Below are 24549 nucleotides of genomic sequence, written 5' to 3' on the forward strand. Positions count from 1 at the left end.
TTTTTATTCTATGGTATCGATGACATAAATGCCACCGCTAGTCCACGTTGGAGCTCCATTAAGGATATGCTCCCAGTCGGCACCCGGTCACGATTATTGAGCCACAAAGTCACAAAGACAAGTTCTCAACCTGGATGAGTCACCAAGCCACCAAGGTAAGGTCTCACCACTAGCCTCTCTTCCGGTTGTTTACTGTCGTGATCACTTCAGAGCTTGAGCCATCAAGGCAAGGGTCTCCACGTCCCCGTACACGCTTCTTGTCAGATGGTCAACAAGTTTGCTGGCAAGTCACCAAGGCTCCAAGGTGCTGGTGTACCAAGTTGGATGGTCAACAAGTTTGCTAGTGTACCAAGTCGAATGGTCAACAAGTTTGCCGGCGAGTCACCAAGACTCCAAGGTAATGGTGTACCAAAAGGTACTAGCTTGGATCACTCCTTGATCCACTTTTTAAACAACAATCACCTAACAACACACATTATAGGCATATAAGCACTAATCACTCTTTAATGGTGTGCTTAATCGCCTTGGATGATCACTTTAAGTACTTTAGTGGCTTGTATGTCTTCTCATGTGTGCATGAACTTCTCAGGACACTAGCTGCATACCACGCCTTTAAATGACTGAGTGGAGGGGATATTTATAGCCTCAAACCCGCGCACTAGCTGTTAACCCAATGACTCAGAAAAGTTGTTAACACCGGATGATCTAGTGAGAATAATAATACTAACACCGGATCATCCGGTGAGTATACTCTCACAAACTAGCCGTTGGAACCCCACTCAATCCACTGTGAACACCAGACACTCCGATGTATACCTCATCTCCATCATCGGACTATCCGGTGAGTTATCCTAAGCCATCTGAGCTTTTCCTTTTTCTACCTGTAAATTGCTCCGGTGAAAGCATCCGATGCACATCACTTTATCGCCGGATTATCCAGTGCCTTAAGCTTTGTTCTTCAACACTTAGCACCCTCTCTGTGTAAATTAGTCTGGTGTTAAGCCTCCGGTGTGTACAACAAATACATCGGACCTTCAGGTGTGTTGAACTCCTTCTGTCCCTTTGCACTGTTCATTATCCGATGTGTGCAACATATTGATCATCGAACCATCCGGTGTTTTGATCTTCAACTTCAATGACTGCAACCTTCTCTGATAGAAATGCTCCAGTGTCTCTCCCCTTTGTCAAATATGTTCCGGTGAGTTCAACACCCAGAGCACTTGACCATCCGGTAAGACAAATCTTTCTGTGACTTCTTCAATTTGACCAAACTTTATCCCGATTATGGTGACTTCTTCATGTATTGCATCTATAAGACCTACTAGCATATATTCTTGACAAATATATTAATCCTATTAACTATATTATCATTAATCACCAAAATCACAATCATAACTTAATATGGCCATTTTCGCTATATATAGCTTTGTAAAAAATATCTTGCTGTAGATACCCTCTTTCCTAGACTACTAGTTGTTTGACATGATTCCTGGGTTAACATAATGTATAAAATATTGTGACAGAGAAGATGGTAGACTGAAATGTGGATATTCAAGTTTTAGAGGGAAGAGAGCTACTATGGAGGATTTCTATGATGTAAAACTAAGTGAAATTGATGGGCAGGCTGTTAGCCTGTTTGGTGTTTTTGATGGTATGGTCTCCGATCTTGCTCTATTTACTTTTGCGATTCCTAGCCCATCATGTTTTTCTTTTGAAGATCCGGTGCATTAGGTCATGGAGGAGCACGTGCCACTGAATATTTGAGGAAACACTTGTTTGAAAACCTTATAAAGCACCCCAAGTTCTTGACAGATACAAAGCTTGCTATAAGTACTTTTTCTCTTGGGCTTTAACGTACATTTTTCATGTCGACATTCTTGCCAGTGCGACAAATGTTTACCTTCTAAACTTCAATTTTTTTTTTTGGCAAAAATAGGTGAAACATATCAGAAAATAGATATGAATTCAATGCCTTTAGGGATGATGGTTCGACAGCTTCAACTGCAGTTTTGGTGGGTGACCATCTATATGTTGCAAATGTTGGTGATTCCCGCGCTGTTATTTTAAAAGCTGGCAAAGGTATTGCATACTGGACGTAGGTTTTCTATGTAACTTCCTGATTTCAAATTACCATTTGCTTCTCGAAGAACAAATATTCACTAGTAGCGAACCGCCAATAATGTCCGGCGCTTTTCTTGTTTACAAAAATCTAGTGCTCCAATTATATTGTAAATAACAACCCTCTTTGGAGAATGCTGCAGCTATCCACGGAAAGTTTCGAAATATACCATCTCAGTGGTTGACTAAAAACATTGTTTGTTAAGATTAATTATTTATGAAATTATTTAATATAAATTGGCCATAATTGCTTCCTGCCAGGCTACCACATTCTTGACCTGACATCTGGTCTGTAATCTAAAGTTCACCAGCAAAATTTTTATAGCATCCTCGCGTTATATCAACATGATATCCAGATAGGTCCATATTCTAGCTTGCTTGGTTAAGTCCCTGATCACTCTACATAACTGTATATGAGAGTTTGATCTGATATTGTTTCTCATTCAGTCTTTTTGTTCCTTGATTCATTACCATCCTGTAACAGCCGGTTTTAAAGGAACAAAACCAGGCACAACACATATATGTCAGAATCAAATTTCATACATGCGTCTACATCATCAATGTATCATTATAGTGTCAAAATTACAATAATGATAATAACTATTACAAAAGGACCCGAGGGTCGAAAAGAAAACACAGCGGAACTAAAGAGATCTTCAGCGCCAGTGGTACTTCCATCTTCCACATGCGTCAACCGGGGGCACGCCAGCCTAGAACAGCAACTCCGAGTCGAAAACATCTTCGTCGAAGGTAGCAGCTTCATTGCCGGCTTCTGAACAGTGGTAGAATGCAAGGGAGGGGACAACAAGTTTGAGTACAAAGATTGTACTCCACAAGTGGAGGGAAACATGATATGGCGTTTAAGTCAAGGAAAGGTTTAGACACAGGTTAACCGCACTAAGCAACCTGAACCTATGATTCTAACAACAAACATCCTATTTACTAAGTGAAGACATAACTATGACAAAAGGATCGACTCATCATATTTCATCCGACTACCAAGACTCACTAGGTAATCCCATTACCCGGCTACCCAACCAACCAGACCAAACCCTGATTCCAACTAATTTTGAAGAAGTCTAAGTTTGCTCTTGATCGTGAGCACAGCTGATCAATCAGTTTATACTCTACAGAGTTTGCACAGCTTTCCCCGCAAGTCGTGATTCCTGTGTTGCTTCACACTTCCGGGGTGTGGAGTCGGGGTTTCACTACAATGCCTTTACAAAGCTCCCACTAACCTGCAGGCACCCACTGAGGTTTCACCGTTAACAGACAATTCCATCGCTGCAGAGGCCCCCTCTTGTGCCACATAACCGTCCAACGGTGCCCATAGAACCAGAGGGGTGGCTAATTAATTAGCCAGGCCGTACCCATTTAGGCCTCGTGGTTGTGTGAATCTAATTTGGTTACATGTTCAAGAACTGGTCCTTAGGACCACACACAGGAACAACCACAACCAACTGTGCACTACCAGCACACGTGCATTCCCGCACCAACCTCGACAACCATTCTGTTGGGATCCCTATACCATGTTGCTACAAAATTACCCTTTCCCGATTCTTGTTCCATAATTCATTAGTCAAGATTAACATTCTTCCCAACCATGACTGCACTAGCATACACTACCCATTTTATCTCATGGCTTCCCAACCATGACTGCACTAGCATACACTACCCATTTTATCTCATGGCTAAACAATGGTGACAAGGAATATTCAATCAGAACTAATAAACCCTAACATGGGATTTCATATTTAGACAAGCATGCATGTTGAAGGATAAAAACTACACCTGCAAATCCTAAAACAGGGACAAAATGCTCAAGAACACTTGCCTTCGGCGAAGGGTTGCTCAAAGTCTTCAAACACTTGATCTTGCAGATTCCCGAACTGCTCACCTCCTAATCGACAAACTGGAAAAATCACACATAAAGGAAAACCTAAAAACAGTACATCAAACAGTGCTAAATCTATGCAAAAACCCTATAAAAAGATTCTACGCGTCGCTACGAACGTTTGGACGTGAAAATCGTCTAAATCGGAGCTACGAGCAAAAAGTTATGCGATAAACAAGTTTAGGGACTTAAGTGAAAAAAAGACAGAGGCTCTAGGGTAAAAATATAGAAGTTTAGGGGCTAAGGTGTAAAGTGCCATTTCTCCCGAATTAAAAATAATTCGGAATATGACTGGGTAATTGGTTGCTGATGTGGCATTGCCACGCCGGTGTGGGTGTTGATGTGGCCGGCTTATGTGGCAAGGTGAGGTGGCGCATGATGCTGACTGGGTTAAAGATTCCACGTGGCAACACGTGATTGGTTGGGTGAAGGGTTATTTTTGCTTCTAATCTCAGCCTTCCAAATTGGATCAGACGGTGGAGAATTGAGGGAGGGGATCCGGCTGGCTTCAGAGGAGAGAGGCGGCGGTGGAAGCTCGATGGCGGCGACGCTCTTGCCGAAGAAGCGGCAAACCTTGCTGCCGGGCACGGCAGTCAACGGCGAGCTGTGGCGGAGGTAGAAGGGGGCACGGGGAGTTCATTTTGGGCACATACCGACGACGGCACGGCTTGAAAGATGTTTAGCTACGGGGTAGACGGTGGGGGCAGTGGTGAAGCGTTGGGGAAGGGCTCCGGCAGCCGAATCGACAATGATGACCCGCGAAATAGGCTTGGGAAGGTCCTGTAGAGCGAGAGAGTGGGTTTGATCGGCTGGAGACGGCGCATACACAGGGAAAGGAGGCGGCGGCGCAACCTCACCGGAGATGATGAAGAATGCGGTGCCGACGGCAAATTCGAGCGATAAAAAGAGCAAGAGCGGGTGTGTGGAGTGCGGAACCTCAAAGCAGAGGTGAATGACGGCTTATATTGGCGCGAGAGGGAGAGGGACGGCCGGAATTTGAAGAGAAGCGGCCGGCGGCCATGACCTTCAAATGCATCAGTTTCTCGCATTGATTGAGCAAAATAGGGAGTTAAATGGAGGGGGAAACGGTGGGAGGTGCCTTGATGGGGCATAGGGCATTGATTCCGGCCGTTACGGAGAGGAGAATGGTGCGGGGAGAGCGCGAGATTGGCGGTGACCGAGCGAATGGTATTGGGCCGGCGGGAGGTTGAAGAGGCAGAGCCGGCTCGGGTAGGGTGGGCGGCTCGGCTCGGCTCGGGAGCGGCGGCTAGTGGCTCAGTGCGGGGCCCGCATGGCAGAGAGGGAGCGGGGAGGGCGGCTCGGCTGCGCAAGATGGCCGGCTCGACTGGGCAAATGGGCCGGTGCGTGGGAAAGGGAGGCCCACGCGGGAAGGTGAGAAAGAGAGGGGGAGGGAAGGGAGTTGGGCTGAGAGAAGGGAGAAACGGCCCGGGAGCTCTTTTCAATTTAGAAATGCTTTTCTTTTTAACATTTTGAGCCATTTTGAAAAGGGGTTTGAACGAGCGCCTTCTAGCGGACTTTTGCAAATATTTTTTAAGCACAAAAACCTATTGCAACTAAGACGGCATGAATGCAACAAACACATTTATAACCTAGGCCAATTTAAATTTAGAAATTAATTTTTCTATTGACAAAATTGTAATACCTATTTAATTTCTAACAAAATTTTAAACTATTATAAAAATTGAAATTTGGGGTGTTACACATCCTGTGATAACTGCCTTAAAATCCATCCGTTTGTTTTTTCTAGCCATGGCACTATAAGAATATCACAAACCTAACATGACTGATGAGCGAAAGAGAATTGAAAATGCTGGAGGCATTGTCATTTGGGCTGGTAAGCATTTGCTCTTCATTCTTTAGCAGCTCAAGTTAATAAGGTAGGTAGCTATAGGCTTATGGTTGGTATTCATTTTTAGTCTTTTGACTTCATGAAAGTTTGAATGTGCATTATGTGATAGATTGCTATACACTCATCCTAGTGTTAATTGGTATCATCCTGGAATAGCTTTAACTGCTACGCACCGCTGTCCCACCATCATTTCGTTTCCATTTTGTTTGATTTTTGAATGATAACTATACCACCTTCTTGATGTGGCAATTGCCCAGGTACTTGGAGGGTAGATGGTGTATTAGCAATGTCCCGCACATTTGGCAATCGTCTACTAAAGCCATTTGTGGTGGTAGAGCCTGAAATTCAGGTATCTAATTGTAATTGAATTATTCTAAGATTTCAAGTCCTAATCTTTTTATCATTTAACTTATTCTAGATGAAAGCCAATTTTATAACTGTATTTTTCTCTCAGTAGAAATGCTGAATAAGTGGGGAAAAACTGCTCCCTGTACAACTTTAATTCTGAATTTCGAATTTCATTTCCAGTTTTTCTATCTGATTTGGCATTGGAAGTACACCAAGTTAGACCATTCATCCAACGGAAACAATATTAACTATTGCTGATGCCTCAGGAGATCACTATGGCCTTGCTACCAACATTAAAATTTTCGTAACCTGAATGCAACTTTGCAAATTTATCGGTGCATCTGTAAAACTTAATATGTAGCTTTGGACCTTTGGTAATTAATGAAATTCTCTAACAAATTGCAGGAAGAACAGGTCAATGGGGAATTGGAATGCCTGGTTCTAGCTAGTGATGGCCTTTGGGATGTTGTGGAAAATGAGGTAATAACCCTATTACCTGATTACCATTACCATGTTCTGCATGCTTACCCTGAAAACAGCAAATTCTTTGAAGTGAACAATTGTTGGTTTTGTAATATTGAATCAAAGCATGACCATATTGCCTTCCCTGTTTGCTATGGGGTTACATTCTTATTGCTCGAAATGGTCTGCTTTGCTGTACTGCTGCCTTGTTGGTGTTTTCGCTTAACTCTATAGCTATCTCACTACCGTGTCTTTATGCTTTTTTTTTTTTAAATAGGAAGCTGTTTCCCTCGGGAAATCGGAAGACATGCGAGTCCGCTGCTCGGAAGTTGACGGAGATTGCCTACTCTCAAGGCAGCGCCGACAACATTCCATGCATCGTGGTGCAATTTCACCATGATAAAACTGGATAAGGCAGATGTTAGGTCAAACTTTGTATTAATGAATGGCTACGTGTATAACTTTGTGCAGAGGTTGGAATAATCTTATTCCTTCATCTAAAAGATGTTGTTTGATCAAAAGTTTCTCTTGCTTCAGGCTATTATTATACTGCAAGCCGGGTGGGGTTGCACCCCGATTTATTGCTCATGTGGCAACCGCCAAGAACTGTTCCATTGATTCGTCTCTTGTGTAGGGAGATACTTTTGTTGGAACAGGTGTAAGAGACATTTTTAATCTGATGAATTCTAATAAATTTACCATGTGCTTACCAGTAACCAACTAGGCATCCCTTTCCCTTTTCACAATGTTCTATTGTTTTCCCAATTTATTTTTGATCAAGAAAACTTGAAAAACTAAGCCCTGCTCCTTGACGAGTTGATGCGTGAAAACTGTTTTTCCTTTTTTCCCTGATAGGAAAAAGTTGCAGTAATTCTAGCAATTAGAGATCCTGGGAATTGGAATGAGGAAATTATAGGGGATGAGTAGAGTAGCCTGACAGGGACCGCCAGCTGACGTCTACGGCTTTAGTTCCCATTCTCCTTTTTTTTAGGCACGTTTGGAAGAAGAGGATTGCTTTAGGGATTTTTATGATTTAGCTAAAATTTGTACTAAATCCTAGGGATTTGAATAAAAAACTATCTGAGCTTACTAAAATCCTTTTGACAAAAAGCAAGTGAAACATCAAACCTGATCCTGAACTTTTTAGAATCACAGACGGACGCTTCAGGCATGATGATGCGGTAGGCTTCAGCTACAGTACTTGAAGTGATACACCATCGCTGGCATCCTCATCAAATTGATTATCTTCTGGCCCACCGCTATCATACCAGCTTGCGCCGGTGACATCATAGCTGCCCTGTGGTTCCTATGCCCCCACCCTCCCTCTAAGGTCACGTCCAACAACTTCTCTTCGCGGGTGAGATTCCCATCATGAAGGGATTCTCGTTCCCTTTAGCGCTCCAACGGTTCCTCTTCACGACGGGATTCTCAGGGTCATTCCCTTCAGGACGAGATTATCTCTTCTTTCCCTTCACGATTCCCCTCAAAAAAAAGCTGTTGGAAATGAGAGATATGGAATGAGAACAGTAAAGGGAATCGGTAAAGGAACGAAATGAAAGAAATATAGTTAGGGATAGTCTAAGATTTGGGATCTACTGAACTCCAAACCCTAATCTTATGGTCTTGCCTAAAACACTAACCTAGTCAGGACGTGGCAAGGAGGAAGGTCACGACATCAGCCATAGCGTGAATCTCCATGGCAATATAAAGGCGAGAAAAATGGAATGAAATTTCATCTAGACTTAGGATCTGTTTAGTATATCTTCTAAATCAGCCAGTAGAGTAGAATTAGTGAGAGTTCTACCAAATAATAATTTATAGTTTTTAGTTTTAAAATAATTTCTTAAACAAACTAGATTTATTTTCTCGCATAATCACTCCTTCAATCTAATTTACCTTAGAGAAATATTTTTAACCATAAAACACTTTTACTGTAGAATCGTTTCTCTTCCAGAAACCGACTCGGCGTTGTTTTTCTACTTTCCCCGTTCTACGGAAACCCAGTCAGAGACGGACAGGATCCAATCTCTCGTCCTGCCTCTTCGATCCAGACCGACCGGGAGCAAGCCCCGAACCCTACCACCCCCATGGCCGATGGCGGCGGCGAGCCGGGGGCCGTCGGTGGCTCGGCACCGGTGTGTAGTTTCGTGAGGAAGCCACCCAAAAACATCCGTAAGCGCCCAGCCGCGCCCGCTGGCTCCGACGACGAGGACGACGGCGGCGGCGCCATCGCGGCCTTGCGCTCCAAAAAGGGGCCGTCCTCCACCGGAAAGCTCGTCTTCTCCTCCACCGATGGCTCCTCCGAGCCGCGCCGGTTCCAGTACGAGTCGTCCCGGACGATTCAGGCCAACACCGACAGCCGCGTCACGGCCACGCTCGAGACGGAGACGGAGTTCGACCGCGACGCACGCGCCATCCGCGAGCGCCAGCTCAAGCAGGCTGAGGAGTCCCTCAGGAAGAATCCCTCCTCCGCTGGCTCCGGCTCCGGCTCCGGGGAGCTGTACAAGGGGATCCACGGGTATACAGACCACAAGGCCGGGTTCCGGCGGGAGCACACGGTGTCCAGCGAGAAGGCCGGCGGCTCGCACGGCCCGCTCCGGGCGTCCGCTCACATCCGGCTCTCCACACGGTTCGACTACCAGCCCGACATCTGCAAGGACTACAAGGAGACGGGGTACTGCGGGTACGGTGATTCCTGCAAGTTCATGCACGACAGAGGGGACTACAAGTCCGGGTGGCAGCTGGAGAAGGAGTGGGACGAGGCCGAGAAGGCCCGCAAGCGGCGCATTGCGATGGGCGGCGGGGATGGGAGTGACGACGAGGCGGGGGAGGAGGACGACGACGACGACGATGATGAGGCGCTGCCCTTTGCCTGCTTCATTTGCAGGCAGCCGTTCGTTGATCCGGTGGTCACAAAATGCAAGCACTACTTTTGTGAACATTGCGCATTGAAGGTATGACTCAGTTTCTTCTGCTTTCATAATATGTTGTATGCTTGGCATCTGTGCAATTGATGAGTTTGTCATGGAGAAGACCTAAGTGTCCGCTTGCTTGCTTGTCTGGGCTAATAGTTTGTCACGTTGAATATTTATTGAAGAAGAGCTTAGTAAGGATTAATTTGACTTGAACTGTGTGACAACTTATCTAGAACCATTATTGTTGGCTTGGATTTATAATATGCTTTGCCCATTTTATATATGTTGTAAGTGTTGTTCCTTTCCCTAGGCTTATTATGTTTTGCTAGTAATGAATTATTGTGTTAAAAATTTAAGCTTACTAGGTTAGTTATGGGGGAGTATTTTGATACCTTTTTTCAAACTTGAAAATATTTTGTCATCTTGATGCTCAGATTGCATGCAATTATAATGAAGTGATAGGTTAGCAGTTTTGTTGTTTAGGTGTGTAGCTATGGGATTCTGTTACAGTGTTGTGTTTTTCCTAATTTAGTTCATGAATAGTTGATTTCTGTTGATTGGACTGGCCAATCAGTTTATACCTGGAACTAAATCCACTTGAAACAATAAAAAACGTTTTCACGAGATAAGAGTCAGAGACTGATGGGTCTGGTGGATGGAAATTGTTTGAAGATCTGATTATCTTTTGTAAATTTAAGATATTTTGAAGGAGATGACAAAGATAACTATGTAAGAAGGAGAAATGCGTGTTGTCATCTTAAATGCTATATCCATATAGATTGATGATCAATAGTTGGCGTACTGGAAGCTCTACCAAATAATGCCCTTGTTTCTTCAAACTTGCACAACAATGCAGCAAAGTTTCTTAGTTCTGCCAAATTGAACTGTTGAGACATGAGCACTAGCATGTACTGTCTGCTTTGTGAAAATCTTATGTTAGCAACAAAAATCCATGAATTTACCCTATTCTGACAAAAGCACCACATGAATTGGATATTACAAAAGGAAAATGTGGTCAGAAACACAGTTCTGCATATCAGACTGGCAATATGTTTTGTGGTGACTTGGTGCAAACAGCAGACAGCAGCCACAGAATCTGCAGCAACAATTCTCTTAGAAACCTCAATTATCAACTGTATTTAGGGTGGCTTCAAAACCCATGGTGACCTTTTATATATGATTTAGTCTAAATTCTTATTCCTGTTTTTGTATGGCTGCACATCAGGCATGTTGTTAAAATGAGAATGTTAAAAGTGTCATGCATGCACACATGAAATAGTATTAGTCCTGTGCTCATTTATAATATCGATCTTCTCTATCAAAATTTTGCAGGGCATTTCATGACTATGTGGGACTATTTAATGCCCACTTCTATATACATATAACTAAATACATATATCCGACCAGGAGAGTGCATGCACACTAGGGTTGCTTAGTTATATATACATCAATTATGATAATTGACCTATGTACAAGTGAACAAATGTATGGGCATAGTCATAGAGGGCTGGAAGTGATGATGTGTTTGGTAGGAGCATAGGAGATTGTAAGTGCTTGAAGGGTGTTGCAGACAGTTTGCCTGATTTGATCAACTGTTGATATTTGGGGAGCGGGTATTGTTAGCAGACACGACTAACCAAGGCCAAGGAAAGGTGTTTAACAGACACTAGTCTAGGATTTATTGCAGGGGTTAAGGGACATCATGATCCATGGACCCTCGCAAAAGTTAATATCTGAACATCATCAATCTCAATCGAGGTGCTTGTTTGGGTTCGCTCCCGCCAACTATTCAAGATAGTCCTGTTCACTTCATATTTCCCAGCTGAGACCACCATATAGAGCTTCCTCTGCTCCTTCAATACCAGAGAAAAAGGACTTGCACATTCATGCAATTTGGAAACATTCTCCTCAGTATTGAGAGATGCTGTGCAATTGTATCTACTTGAAATGAATTGCCTAGAGATCTGTATCTCTCTGTCCTGCTGATTTCATCAGTGTGGTCCTTATTAAACCAAGTAGGAATTCCATCATTTTGGGTTTTAGAGGAGCAACCTTGTTAGACTGCCTTCTTGGGTCCCACGAGGGCCACCACTTCTTAGTATGGGGAAAGGCGTCATATATTGTTTTTAGGGGTAAGGGAAGGAGGGCTGACCTGTTTTTAATTGGCAGTTATGTGTGTAACCTATTTTGCTCGCAGCAGCACAAAAAGAACTTCGAGTCCACAAACTCAGGCTAGATGTCATACAACCTTGAGATGATTGTCCAGACATGTTCTGGAACAAGGGAAACATTTTCGTATCGGAAATAAGGTGGTCCATTAGCCTGCAGGAAGCCATCTGTCTACTGGTCATAACCTCACTTGGCAAGTTAAAAATCCACCATTGGATTTATGATAGCCATCAGCTCGTCATGACTTCCATCTAAGGGTCCTCTACTTGTGCTTCACTTCTTTCATGGACTTCGATTTTCTTTCTTCCTCCAAAGGAATTAAAAATATCATATAAGTATCTTGCATAATTATAAACACAGTTCCAGTGTCATTCCATTAATTTAAAATAACCAAACAGTTTGCTGATTCAGATGCACATTTGACCATGAGGTATTTCATCGACAGAGAAATTATCATAGTGCCATCTCCTGTAGTCTCTGAAGCGTAGATCGAATCAATCAAGACAGATATAATTACATCCTGCTCTGAGTAATTTTAAACCAAAGTAGGCAGAATAAGGCACATGATCATTGCACGAGATATACGTCGGCAGCAACTTCAATAGAGAAGTATACCTAGTATTAGCCATTTTGACTTCATCTTTTGGAAAAACCGTGCTCTCTAATGACTCAACCTTCTTTCGTCTATGGCATCTCTTGTAGAAAATCCTTTATAAAAGAACAGGGAAGCATATCAAATAGTTCTTCTATGTTTCACTGCCCGTTTTAATGCCATTTAAGTAGTTACACGTTAATGTAAAAAGGGGTGCGAAACTAGAAGCAGTGCGGTATCCAACAATTAAGTTGTAAATTGCAAATAATTTGCTAGGCATAAGTCCCCAGGAGGAAAAGAAAGACTAATGTATGAACATCTGTAAATCTATGAGCTTTGTGTTGGCGGAAGAGAAGATGTCTTCCACGAGCAAAGTGCAGCAAGAGTCTATTCTAGAGAGGAGATTTAAGCTTAGAGAAGAAGTGTAGAGGAGAGAGAACAAAAAACATGTTGATAGTAAAAAATATTGGATCCCCTGGTCTGATGGCAAGAGTGTGTATTTATAGTGCTATGTAGGGTGTAAATATATAGGTATATCCTATAGAGATAGTGATACAAGCTATCACTATACCGCAGAGGCCTAGGGCCAGCCGAATCACATAGCTCGGGCTTAGGTAGAATATTTTTACCCTACTCAGAAGACATTATCTACTATGGCAAATACAGTAGTGCAAGTGGCCTTAGGGATGCGGTACCTAGCAGATCGTTAATTACGGCGCCGCATTGTCCCGGTGTCAGAGTGGCCACCACTTGCGTCGGCATTAACTACCGGTCACTTCGTGTCAGGCCAATTGCTTTTGGTGTTTTGCTTTGATGATATTCTCTTCGGAGGCTAGCTGCTTCTTCTGTCTTGAGAGGCTGTGGCCTGAGGGGTTCACAGCCTCCAGAAGCCTTAGCTTCTGCAGGGAGTCCAGAGCCCGAGAGCTCCGGGGAAGCTTGTGACGACGTCACCTTAGTATTATCTGCGGGCTAGGATATTTCCTCCAACATTACCTCCTCATCTATTGGCCTTAAGGTGTGAAGGGGTGAGCAGATGTAGAAGGAACTACCTTCAGTCTAGCCTCATAGTTAGGATATCCTAATATAACTTCTAGCCGTTGAAGAGTTTCTCGGTGATGATCGTAAGCGATGGTGACGAAGCCAGATGGAGATTGCGTAACCCGGAGGAAATTGTGTGGTCTGGAGCCCAAGGACGAGAGTCGGAGATATCGACTTGGTTTATCTGAAGCTTGCCGGGGATGATGCAGTTCGGAGCCCGACGGGGGTTGCTTGAGGTTGATCCGATCACGAAGCCAAGGGCCGTGGTGGTTTGCTGGGATCTATGTGCACTGGAGCCTATGCTGAGGTCGGATGCTAGTAGACGTTGGAGCCGAAGGCCATTGGGGTTCGAATGGAGGTAATGTGCTCCGGAGCCCATGCTGAGCCCGGAGGTGTAGATGCGTTGGAGCCGAAAGCCGTCGAGGTTTGAACGGAGGCAATGCGCTCCATAGCCCATGCTGAGGCTGGAGGCGTAGCGACGTTGGAGTCGAAGGCCATTAGGGTTCGAATGAAGGCAACATACTTTGGGGCCCATGCTGAGGCAGGAGGCGTAGAGGCGTTGGAGTCGAAAGCCGTCGAGGTTCGAATGGAGGCAAGGCGCTCCAGAGCCTATGCTGAGGCTGGAGACGTAGAGGTGTTGGAGCCAAAGGCCATCGGGGTTTTAACGGAGCAATGCGCTCTGAAGCCCATGCTCAGGCCGGAGGCGTAGAGGCATTGGAGCTGAAGGTTGCCGAGGTTCGAACGGAGGCAATGCGCTCTGGAGCCCATGCTGAGATCGGAGGCGTAGCGGCGTTGGAGTCGAATGTTGTCGGGCTTCGAACGGAGGCAACATACTCTGGGGCTCATGATAAGACCGGGGGCCTAGAGACGTCAGAGTTGAAGGCCGTCGAGGTTCGAATGGAGGCAAGGCGCTCCTGAGCCCATGCTAAGGTCGGAGGAGTAGAGGTGTTGAAGCTGAAGGCCATTTTAAGTCCTACGGCTGTCAGAGCATGTTCTTCAGCTTCTCTGATGGCGATACTTTTCGCCATTTGAACCGTCATAATGGAGATCGTATGTAGAGGCAAGATATTCTCCCTGTTTTTTGGCTTAAGTATTTAATGACGTGTGGTAACATCAGTGCATCTGACGGGGTAATACGTCGGTTCTCCTGGGGTCTTATGTCGGTTACCCTTGCATGCGTCGAAAGGGATTCATATAGTAAATGCGACAGGATGTGTATGCAAAATAACTAGGGCATTGCTGCAGGGAGTTGCCGTGTGTGCACTGGTTTGATCGGGATGTGGCTACGACCCCTCAGAATAATAATTGGGAAGGCCACGGGACGACACCCGTGGCGGTTCTGTTTCCTTCCCTAGGCGTACGCAAACGATTGGCTTGGTTATAAAAGTTTGGGTCTACCCAGTTGATCCTTTATTGCTGTGTAAGGGAGCGATTCTTTGGTTTGATCATGGTGTCCTCCTCATCGTCGGAGATGTCGATGATTTCGACTGGCTTGACCAGGGCGGGGTCACCTCTGGTGCCAGCGCTAGTTCCGCCTACTATGGTGCCTCCGGGGGCGAGCGGTCCCGCGGGCATGCTTGCAAGGTTGGAGCTGGCAACCATCGTGCTTTCATCCTTGCAGAGAGAGCCACCCCTGCCATTGCGTCTCGATTTTCAGTCCGATTGGTCGCTCCAGTCGAGATTATCAATGTCTCCGACGATGAAGAGGAGGTCGACTGAGATCTTTTGGAGAAGGAGATCGACAAGGAAGAGAAGATGGAAGCGGAGGAGGCAGCCCATGCGGAGAAGAAGAAGGCCAAGGAGGAGGGAGATAAGGCCAAGGAGGAGTCATCATCGTCCTTATCCTCTTATAGCGCGGGGGCTGGCTACTGCATTAGCTTCTGCAGCGGTAGGTCGCAGATGAAACGCATACGCTGCTTCATGCGCTGCTGTTAGGGCTGTAGTTTTCTTACCAATCTTTTGTTAGTGCTTTTGGTCCTGAATAGTCTAGATACTGGAACTCGGGAAGGCATGTAATCATTTTTTGATGTGAAATTTATTAATATAACTAAGTCCTTGGGTCCGCTTAGTGTTGTTTTTTTCTTTGATCAAAGTGTATGACGATCTTTCGGGCATGCAACCAGATATGTTTTTTTGTGTGTGCACCTAAGCTCCAGTGCCTCATCTTCCTTGGCTCCCTCGCACGCAGCGGTTGTTTGCGGCCAGAGAGTGCGATGGTAGGCATTTCTTTTTAGTGTTTTAGAGGCGACTGGAGCGACGAAGATTTACACAGGTTTAGACCTCAACGCAACCGAGGTAGGTGTCATCGACGGTGCGGAGGGTTTGGATCCTGCACCTCTGGCGGGGGACAATGACCTCGTTGTTCCTGGCGAAGGTGTAGCTAATAGTGGGGTTATGAGATGAGTTCTTTGACAGAGGAGAGGTAGTTTCAGAGCCTAGTGGCGATGGATGGAGGCGAAGCTGACGATTAAGGTCGAGGGAGGTAGTTTGCGACTCCCTTAGCCCTGGCCGCCACTAGGTTCTAGTATGATACGAATATTCTTCTATCTGATGCTGGTACAGACTTCTCTCCAAATTTGTTTCAGATTTTCGACTCAAAGCAATCTATTCGGAACCCGGCGGCAGTCGGAGGAGGTGAAGCAGATGGCTAGATCGAGGGGGCAGTCTGCGACCCCCTCGGCCCTTAGCCGTAGCGAGGCTCCGGAGGCAAGGCCATCCAGAGCTCTGCGGTGGTTGCTGGATGTGAAACCGATGGCTAGGCCGAGGGAGGCAGTTTGCGACCCCCTCGACCCTTAGTCGCGACGAGGCTCCAGAGGGCCATCTGGAACCTTGCGGTGGTAGCTGGAGGTGAAGTTGATGGCTAGGCCGAGGGAGGCAATCCGTGACCCCCTCGACCCTTACCCACGGTGAGGCTCCGGAGGCAGGGCCATTCGGAGACATACGACAGTTGCTGGAGGTGAAGCTAATGGCTAGGCCAAAGGGAGGCAATTCGTGACCCCCTCGGCTCTTAGCCGTGGTGAGGCTCTGGAGGCAGGTCTATCTTGAGCTCGATGGAAGTTTTGTACCTCTTTGGTACTCAGCTAGCGCCTTCAAGTTGCTAGAGGGTTCCGTACCTTTACGACATCGATGTTATGCCTTCAACTAGCCGGAGGGTTTTTCATACCTCTACGATATCAGGGCTTACACCTTTTACCTGCCGGAGGATTTCTTTGTACCTCTACGACATTGGGGCTTACGCCTATGACCTGTTGGAGGGTTTCCAGTACCTCTATGATATCGGACTTACGCCTACGATCTGTCGGATTGTTTTCAGTACCTCTACAGCATCAGACCTTTCGTCTATGACCTGTCGGAGGGTTTTTAGTACCTCTACGAAATTGAGGCTTTTGCCTATGACCTGTTAGAGAGTTTTCAGTACTTCTACGACATCGGGGCTTACACCTACGACCAGTCGGAGGGTTGTCAGTACATCTATGACATCAGGGATTACGCCTATGACCCGTCGGAGGGTTTCTAGTACCTCTACGACATCTGAGCTTACATCTACGACCTGTCGGAGGGTTTCTTTGTACCTCTACGACATTGGGGTTTTCGCCTACGACTTGTCGGAGGGTTTTAGTACCTTTACAACATCGGGGTTTTCACCTACAACCCGTCGGAGGGTTTTTTTTTTTACTTTTACAATATCGGGGCTTATGCTTACGACCTGTCGGAGGGTTTTCAAGGTTTTACGACCTGTCAGAGGGTGATGCCATTGGTGGAGGAGGTTTTTAAGATGTCCCTGCCACCGAGGCTAAGCTATCGGTGGGGAGGTTTTTTAAGATGTCTCCGTCACCGAGGCTAAGTCATTGGTGGGGAGGTTTTTAAGATGTCTTCGCTACCGAAGCTAGGCCATCGGTAGGGAGGTTTTGAAGATGTCTCCACCACTGAGGCTAAGCCGTCGGTGGGGAAGTTTTTAAGTTGTCTCCATCACCGATGGCTTCAGTGGGGAGGTTTTTAAGTTGTCTCTGCTATCGAGGCTAAGCCATCGATGAGGAGGTTTTTAATCTCTATGCATTATTTCAGCGAAGGTATAACTTAAGTTTTGACTTAGATATAACTTTTGTTTTACTGTTTATTGTTGAACAAAGATATAACTTAAGTCTTATGGTATCCTGTTGCTACCTAGTAGCTATCTGTCGTAGAGACTTTCAATCAGATAAGCTAGCTACTTTCAGAGTACGCTGACTTTGTTGTATAAATACTAACTAGATACTTTCAGAGTATTGCTAGGTGGCCATAAGTGGGCATACCTTTGCCAAAATGAGGCCTCCACAGTAAGGTCGAAGGCTAAGAAGAACTCCGCAGCCTGAAGGCGGCAGAAGGGTAGACTTCTCCAGCCTGGGCTGCTTGCCGAAGGGTTTGGGTTGCGTGGGCATCCAGAGCACTTGGAGCCCTTTTGCCAGAGCCCTGCACCTCTTCGCCGCGGCCAATCCCACTAGTGTCGAACCCGACGGGGGAGGCACGTCGGTGGCTCTAACCACTTCGGAGACTCAGGTGGGGCCCCCTACGTTGGAGGCTTGTCGGACTCTGTTTATAGCTAGGGCCTTTTCGCGACTCAGTCCTCATCACTGGGGTATTGCACCGTTGGCGGCGGAGTCGGGGGCGGCATAGCGGGCCGAGGGTGGCTCGGTAAGGCTCGGCCACCCACCTGGCATCCTACTGTAGACTTGCAACCCATGGGTCATCTATCGCTGGCTTTTTTTTCCTTCTGGGCGCCCCGTCCGTCTCTTGAGGTAATCTTCCCGGAAAGCTATGAGGGTTCGACAGCTGTTTGTATTGTGGCCACGTCCGTGTCCGTGCAGGATGCAGAGTAACTTTCTAGTGGTTTTGACGCTTGTGGTCTGTGCCAAGGATGCTGGCGGAATCTGCGCCCCTAGGGTCGATGGTCTCCCCGAAGCATGCTTCCACGTGAGGAGGCCGTCGGGGTCGCCAGGCGACCATGCTCTCAGAGGACACTGGCTCGACGAAGGTGCCCTGAGCGTCATCACAGGAGGCGTCTAGGGGCTGGCCCACGCATGAGTGCACTTGGGCTTGAGCGCCTAGAACCATTGGAGGGCACCCTGTCAGGCTACAGCCTCGGCCGTAACCCCCTGGGGTGCGACAGGGTCCTTGTGCCACTGTTGGAGCGCCTTTGTGCCGGCTTAGGCCTTTGTGGCAACCCAAGCTGTTGGATCGATGGTGGCGAGATGATCGCCATTTCACCCAGTTGCGAAGCTGGTGGGTGCACATGGTGTGCTCGGTCGCGGCTGCCATACATACATTTGCATGGGTGCGGTGATGGAAACGACTGCTTAGGCTAACACCTTGGTGGTCTTTGGTGGTGTTCTATCTCCCCTTTACTCTATGTTCAGGTCTCCACGGATGGCGCGCTGTTAGTGGAAAAGAAGATGTCTTCCACGAACAAAGTGCGGCGAGTCTCCTCTAGAGAGAAAATTCAAGCTTAGAGAAGAAGTGGAGAGTAGGGAGAACCAAAAACATGTTGATAGTAAAAAAAGATTGGGTCCGTTAGTCTGATGGCAAGGGTTTTTATTTATAGTGCCATTTAAGGTGTAAATATAGATATACCCTACACAGATAGTGATATAAGCTATCACTATACCTCAGGGATCTATGGCCGGTCGAATCGCACCGCTCGGGTCTAGGTAGAATACTTTTACCCTGCTCATAAGACATTATCTACTATGATAAATACAGTAGTGCAAGTAGCCCTACGGACACGGTATCTAGCCGGTTGTTAATTGTGGCGCCGTACTGTCTCGGGTGTCAGAGTGGCCACCACTTGCGCTAGCATTAATTGCCGATCACTTCGTGTCAGACCAATACCTTTGGTGTTCTTCTTTTGCTGATATTCTCTCCAGAGGTCAGTTTCTTCCCCTTTCTCGAGAGACGGTGGTACGAGGGTTCACAGTCTTTGGAAGCCTTAGCTTCTGTAGGGAGTTCGGAGTCCGAGGGCTCCAGAGAAGCTCGTGACGGCGTCCCCGTAGTATTATCTGCAGTCTGGGATATTTCCCCCAACACTTTTCTAGCCAGACTGACAACCATGGATTTGATAGAGAAAGAACTCTGGTCAAGCTGTAGTTTAGTATTTGGTTGGGAGCTATACATATGCGAGGCAGTCCCATGGGAAGGATAATACATAGTGAAGGAACATGATTGGAAGACATAATACATATTTTTAAAGATGTAATGATCGGGTGGTTGGTGTTTTGTTGGTGATGTGGAGAATTTGGAGGCTTGTTAAGCTTTCCATTTTAGAGATAAGAATTGTTTTCTTACTAAGACTTTGTATTGAGGTAAATCTAGATGCAGTTTGTAAAACAACTTGTGAAAGAACAATGGAATATGTCCTTCAGGTTTTCTGTGATCCAGTACTGCTTTGTAGTTTTAGTAGCATGACGTTGAAGTTCGGTGATCTGGCATTGTTGCCAGTGACTTTGGAGGGTGCAGCGGACACTAGTTTAGTGAAATTCACCTTGTTTGGTCTAGACTACTTTTGACTTTTGAATGAATTTTGCCTCTCAAGTTGGAATGTGATGGGAAACCTCAGTTTGTTACTTGATATCCTTTTTGCACAAGTACAATGTCTTGAGTCGGGCAAAGTATTTTGTTTCATTGTATGCCTTTTATTTTCAGCACCATTCCAAGAACAAGAAGTGCTTTGTCTGCAACAAACCAACACTCGGCATCTTCAACGCGGCGCAGGAGATCCGCAAGAAGATGGCTCAGGACAAGGAGGACTAGGAGCTCCCACCACCGTGTTGCTTATTTTGTTGTTGTACAATGCAATAACTTTGTTTTGATATTTTGTCATCTGAAAAATGAGAAAAAAGGAAATTCAGGACCCAGTTTTGAATTTGTATCATCACCACACTTGTATCCAGCTCGCCGTTGTATGTGCATGTGATCTCATGTCACGTCTCCTATCAGGTGGTTGGTTCCTGAATAGGCTGAATGGATGTAAAGGTCCAAAGGCCCCAAAGCCCAAGGTGATGCTCCAAAGGTTCTGTCCTAGACTACCCCTGTGTGCCACAGCACGCAAATGAAAAGTCACAGGTGAGCAGGCTTCAGAAGCTGTTTGGTGCGTCTCATGCGCCTCCCCTATATGTTCGTTCAGTACCATTCGTGTTGTGCTGATGCCTGTTGCAGCTCCTAGTCATACTTCGTAGCGTGCATGCATGTTCCTTCTACTTTGGTCACGCCTTTTTTCCTCTTATCCTGTGTGCTTTAGCTGACAGGTGAAAAGATACGACACGACGTGAATCGACCGTTGTGTCGCGTCCGAGACATTCGTCCTGCGCGCCGTTTGTTCCTGAATTTTTTAATAATAGTATTTTATTAGAAAATTGTAAAAATAATAGGTCATTTTGTAAAATTGCAAGAATAGCGTATCGTTGGCTAGCTAGTTGGCGACTAAGGATCCGTTGCTAAATCATATGGTGATAGGTAATAATCGCTAACAGCGATATGTTGTGGATCACGACAATAAATACGACGGTTGTTGTGACATGTTCCTTGTTGTCATATGGTATGGTGATAGATTTATTGCCATATGGTATGATGACAAGATGCTTTCAAGGCCTCCGGCGCAGGGTCTATGTGGCCGCGCGCCGTACTGCATCGCCCTCGCTGAGGTGTCACACCGTCTCATCCACGTGCCCACATGCCGCCCTTGTGACCCTCAGGGTGTGCCTCACCGGGCCCATGCAGCTGTGCATCGGCGTTGCGCCGCCGCTTGATCGGGAAAGGAAGAAGTAGACGGAGGAGGAGGAGGAGGAGGAGGAGGAGGAGAAAGGAAGAAGAAAGAAGAGGAGGTAATTTTTTTTGTTATTTATATTTGTAGAAATTTTAGAAACTAGTTAGAAATAGCCTAAGAAATTTAGAGTTTAATAGAAATTTTATAAATTAGTTTAGATCCGTTTATAAAATTGAGAGTAGTTAGAAATTTTAGAAATTAGTATAGTTGTAGTTAAATATGTAGTATGATTTATGAAATATTTTAGACATTTGTGCGTTAGTTTCGAATGAGCGTGATAATTTTTAGCAAATATAGTATCAATAAATATTTGAATTGAAGCGTGATTTAGGAATATTTTTCCAAGAAATATTAACAATATTTCTTGGAATGTCAGCGTGATGTTGGTAGAAGTGTACTACGATTTAGAAATAAATTGTTAAAAAGTATTAGTAATAGTTCTTGGAATGTAAGCGTGGTATATGAATATTTAAATGTTAGGATGTCAAGAAATTAACAGACAATAATATTGATTTTTGAGTAATTAAATGTTTGTAATAATTAAATATTGATTTAGGAATAATTTTAACAATATTAGTAGCAATAAAGTTTAGAATGTCAAGGAATTAACAGACAATAATATGATTTTGCATGAGGATGTCGGGATGAGTGGTTTTTAGTGTGTATTATGGTGAAGGGTATATTGAACAATGCAACAATGGGGTAGATTTAAGTAATTTCTGGGGTTTAACTATTACTTTGAATAATCCGGGTGGAATGTAGCGCAGTCAAGTGATAGGGATGTTGCATGATGTGTTGGGAATTATCACGTCGGAGCAGAGTTTGTCATTCAAGGGTATGTTGCCTAAGTTATTTGAGACTAGGTGGAAGTGGACTTTATGGGAATGTGAAAATACACCTCAATGGAAGCAATTTGTGAGGTTAGGATTGCAACGGGATTTTGTCCATGTCATGCTTACATAAGCGACAACTTTAGATTATGAAGTAGGCCCGTCACATGCTGTTGGTGAAAATATTGTCAATGAGGAGGTGTAGGAGAGTGTGATCTTGGAGGTTCCCCCCGCGGTCTAGTGCAGCGGCTGAGGTACAAACGGCAAGAGAAGGATATAGCGACAGGTAAGATAATCAGACCGCGATGTGTGCTAATTAGGGGAGCGGGACGAGGTACTTGTGGACCAGATGGAGGCAGATGACGACGAGTTCCATAAATTTGTGGACTTAGGTGCAGGAATTCTGGAGGAATGATCTAATTTTGTATTGGAGAAGTTGATGGTGGACGATGGACACAAGTTGTCATGGGCATATGATTCGATCGTGGTGACCAAAGACTAGATATTTCATGATAAAGTCCATCTGCAGTATGCAGTGAAGAGATGATATTTTTAGAGAAGATGGAGTTCAAGGTGGCAATTTCCAATCCTCAGACATACGACATGAAAGGTTTAGCTGAAGGTTGCACATGGCGAGTTCACAGATTCTTGCCGAGGTGTGACACTATATGGGTAGCATCCATTGTTGAGCCACATACGTGCAACTTGAGCCGACCTATGTGCGCACACAAGAACATGACCGTTGATTATGTTGCAAATATGACGTACCCAAAGATTGTGAAGAAGACTAGTATGTCCTCGTTTGGAGTTATGCATGCTATTAATACAAAATTTGAGTACGAGATTTTGTATGACATGGTATGGAGAGCGAAACAAAAGGTGTTATAGAAGAGGTTTGATATATATAAGGACACTACAACCTACCGTCATTGCTAGAGGTTATTCAGGGTAACAATCCGGACACCTGCATTGCTACTCATGATTGAGTTCTTCAATGAGCGTTCTGGTTGTTTGGCTTTATGATTGAGGAATTCCGATATTGTCGATTGTTGATGTGCGTGGACGGGACATTCCTCACAGGAAAATACAAGGGGCAAATACTCACAACTATCGGGGTAAATGGTAATAGGTTGTGCCTTTGGCTTTTGCATTTGTCGAACGTGAGTCTACGAATAGTTGGTTGTGGTTCTTGCAGTGGGTTAAGAGAGGCATTTTTAGTAATAGGCCTAACATGTGTGTGCTCCACGATTGTCATGCAGTCTTATCGAACGCTATCAACACATTGCAGAGTGGTACAAACGAGGTATTTGCGTGGCCAGATTTCCATAGTCCTTGGTGCATGCGGCATGTTGGAGCAAACTTCTACAAATAATTTAGGAGCAAGGGGTTGATGGATCTTTTTAAGAAGCTGTTCAAATAGAACCAAAGGAGGAAGTTTGATACTCTGTGGGAAGAGCTTGATAAACTAACTGGTAGGCATATGGATGAAGTTTTGAAGAAACCAGTTGTACTAAGGGAGGAGGAGCCCGAGGGTCTATAGCCTTTACCACTTAAGCAGCAGAGTGTGATCAGGAGAAGGAAGGGTGGAAGGAGGGTTAAGTGTTTCTTCAACCGAATCAAACACGAACCATTGGAGAAATGAGCACTTATTGCGGACACTGATGGCTCACGTTATGGAATTATGACAACTAACCTCACCGAGGTTTATAATTGGGTAATGAATGGGAATAGACCACTGCCATTGGTAGCAATTGTGGAGAGGGTCACTCATGGAATGCAGTGGTATCTCCGAGAGCGTTACAGCAAGGCTGCACTCCATATGGGCAACTCGCAAAGGGTGTACACGAAAAAGATAACATCTTACATGGAAGAGAAGAGCAAGAAGGGCCAATCTCACAGGGTTCATGTTGTTGGTAACCGTCAGCATGTGTTTGAGGTAATAGTTTCATACGTTCTGTACAAATAAAGTTTGAAGTATTACTACTTTCTAAATTGTTTGAACTGCAGGTTGATCGCATTGGTTTGCTACCATTCGCGAGACTAGTGTCACCAGGTCAGGATGGTTCTCCTTGGTTCTTGATCGACGCATCACTAATCATTGCGTGGGTCGACTGGTGGAGACCGAAGACACACACGTTTCACCTTGCAATTGGTGAGATGGCACCGACGTTCCAGGACATCTCAATGCTTCTTGGGTTGCCCTTATCCATTAATTTGGATCATATGTGTCTAATGTGATAAATTTGTTTTATGTACGTTATGCATGTATTCGAGTCGATGTCGGATTTATGATTGGTAGAACCTATGTTGATGCACTAATTAATATCCTTGTAGCCTAGGTTTAATATGATGTTGTCCAACTTAAAATGTTATTCGTGATGCTTAGCAAGTGCTCAGGTCCTTGATAGAAGTTGAGCAGTGAAATGTTTTATCGTTCGTGAGCATAAACTTTAATTACTTGTAAAATGATCACAATGATGGGTTGATGGTATTGGTTGGATGAGTTGTGAGGATGAAA

At 45.1% G+C, this 24549-nt stretch overlaps 1 protein-coding gene and 1 pseudogene across 1 annotated transcript; both read left to right on the top strand.

Annotated features, from left to right (window-relative positions):
• The first annotated feature begins 1530 nt into the window (after window positions 1–1530).
• Window positions 1531–7105, top strand: LOC133918740 (probable protein phosphatase 2C member 13, mitochondrial; annotated as a pseudogene).
• Window positions 7106–8674: 1569 nt separating this feature from the next.
• On the top strand, window positions 8675–20293 carry LOC133918739 (zinc finger CCCH domain-containing protein 15). Its single transcript, XM_062362774.1, has 2 exons — window positions 8675–9646; window positions 20082–20293. Exons 1-2 carry the CDS (start codon window positions 8780–8782, stop codon window positions 20187–20189), a joined length of 975 nt encoding a protein of 324 aa, XP_062218758.1. The 5' UTR covers window positions 8675–8779; the 3' UTR covers window positions 20190–20293.
• Window positions 20294–24549: the final 4256 nt, after the last annotated feature.

This window comes from Phragmites australis, chromosome 5 (assembly GCF_958298935.1).
Source record: "Phragmites australis chromosome 5, lpPhrAust1.1, whole genome shotgun sequence".
Taxonomy (NCBI): Eukaryota; Viridiplantae; Streptophyta; class Magnoliopsida; order Poales; family Poaceae; genus Phragmites; species Phragmites australis.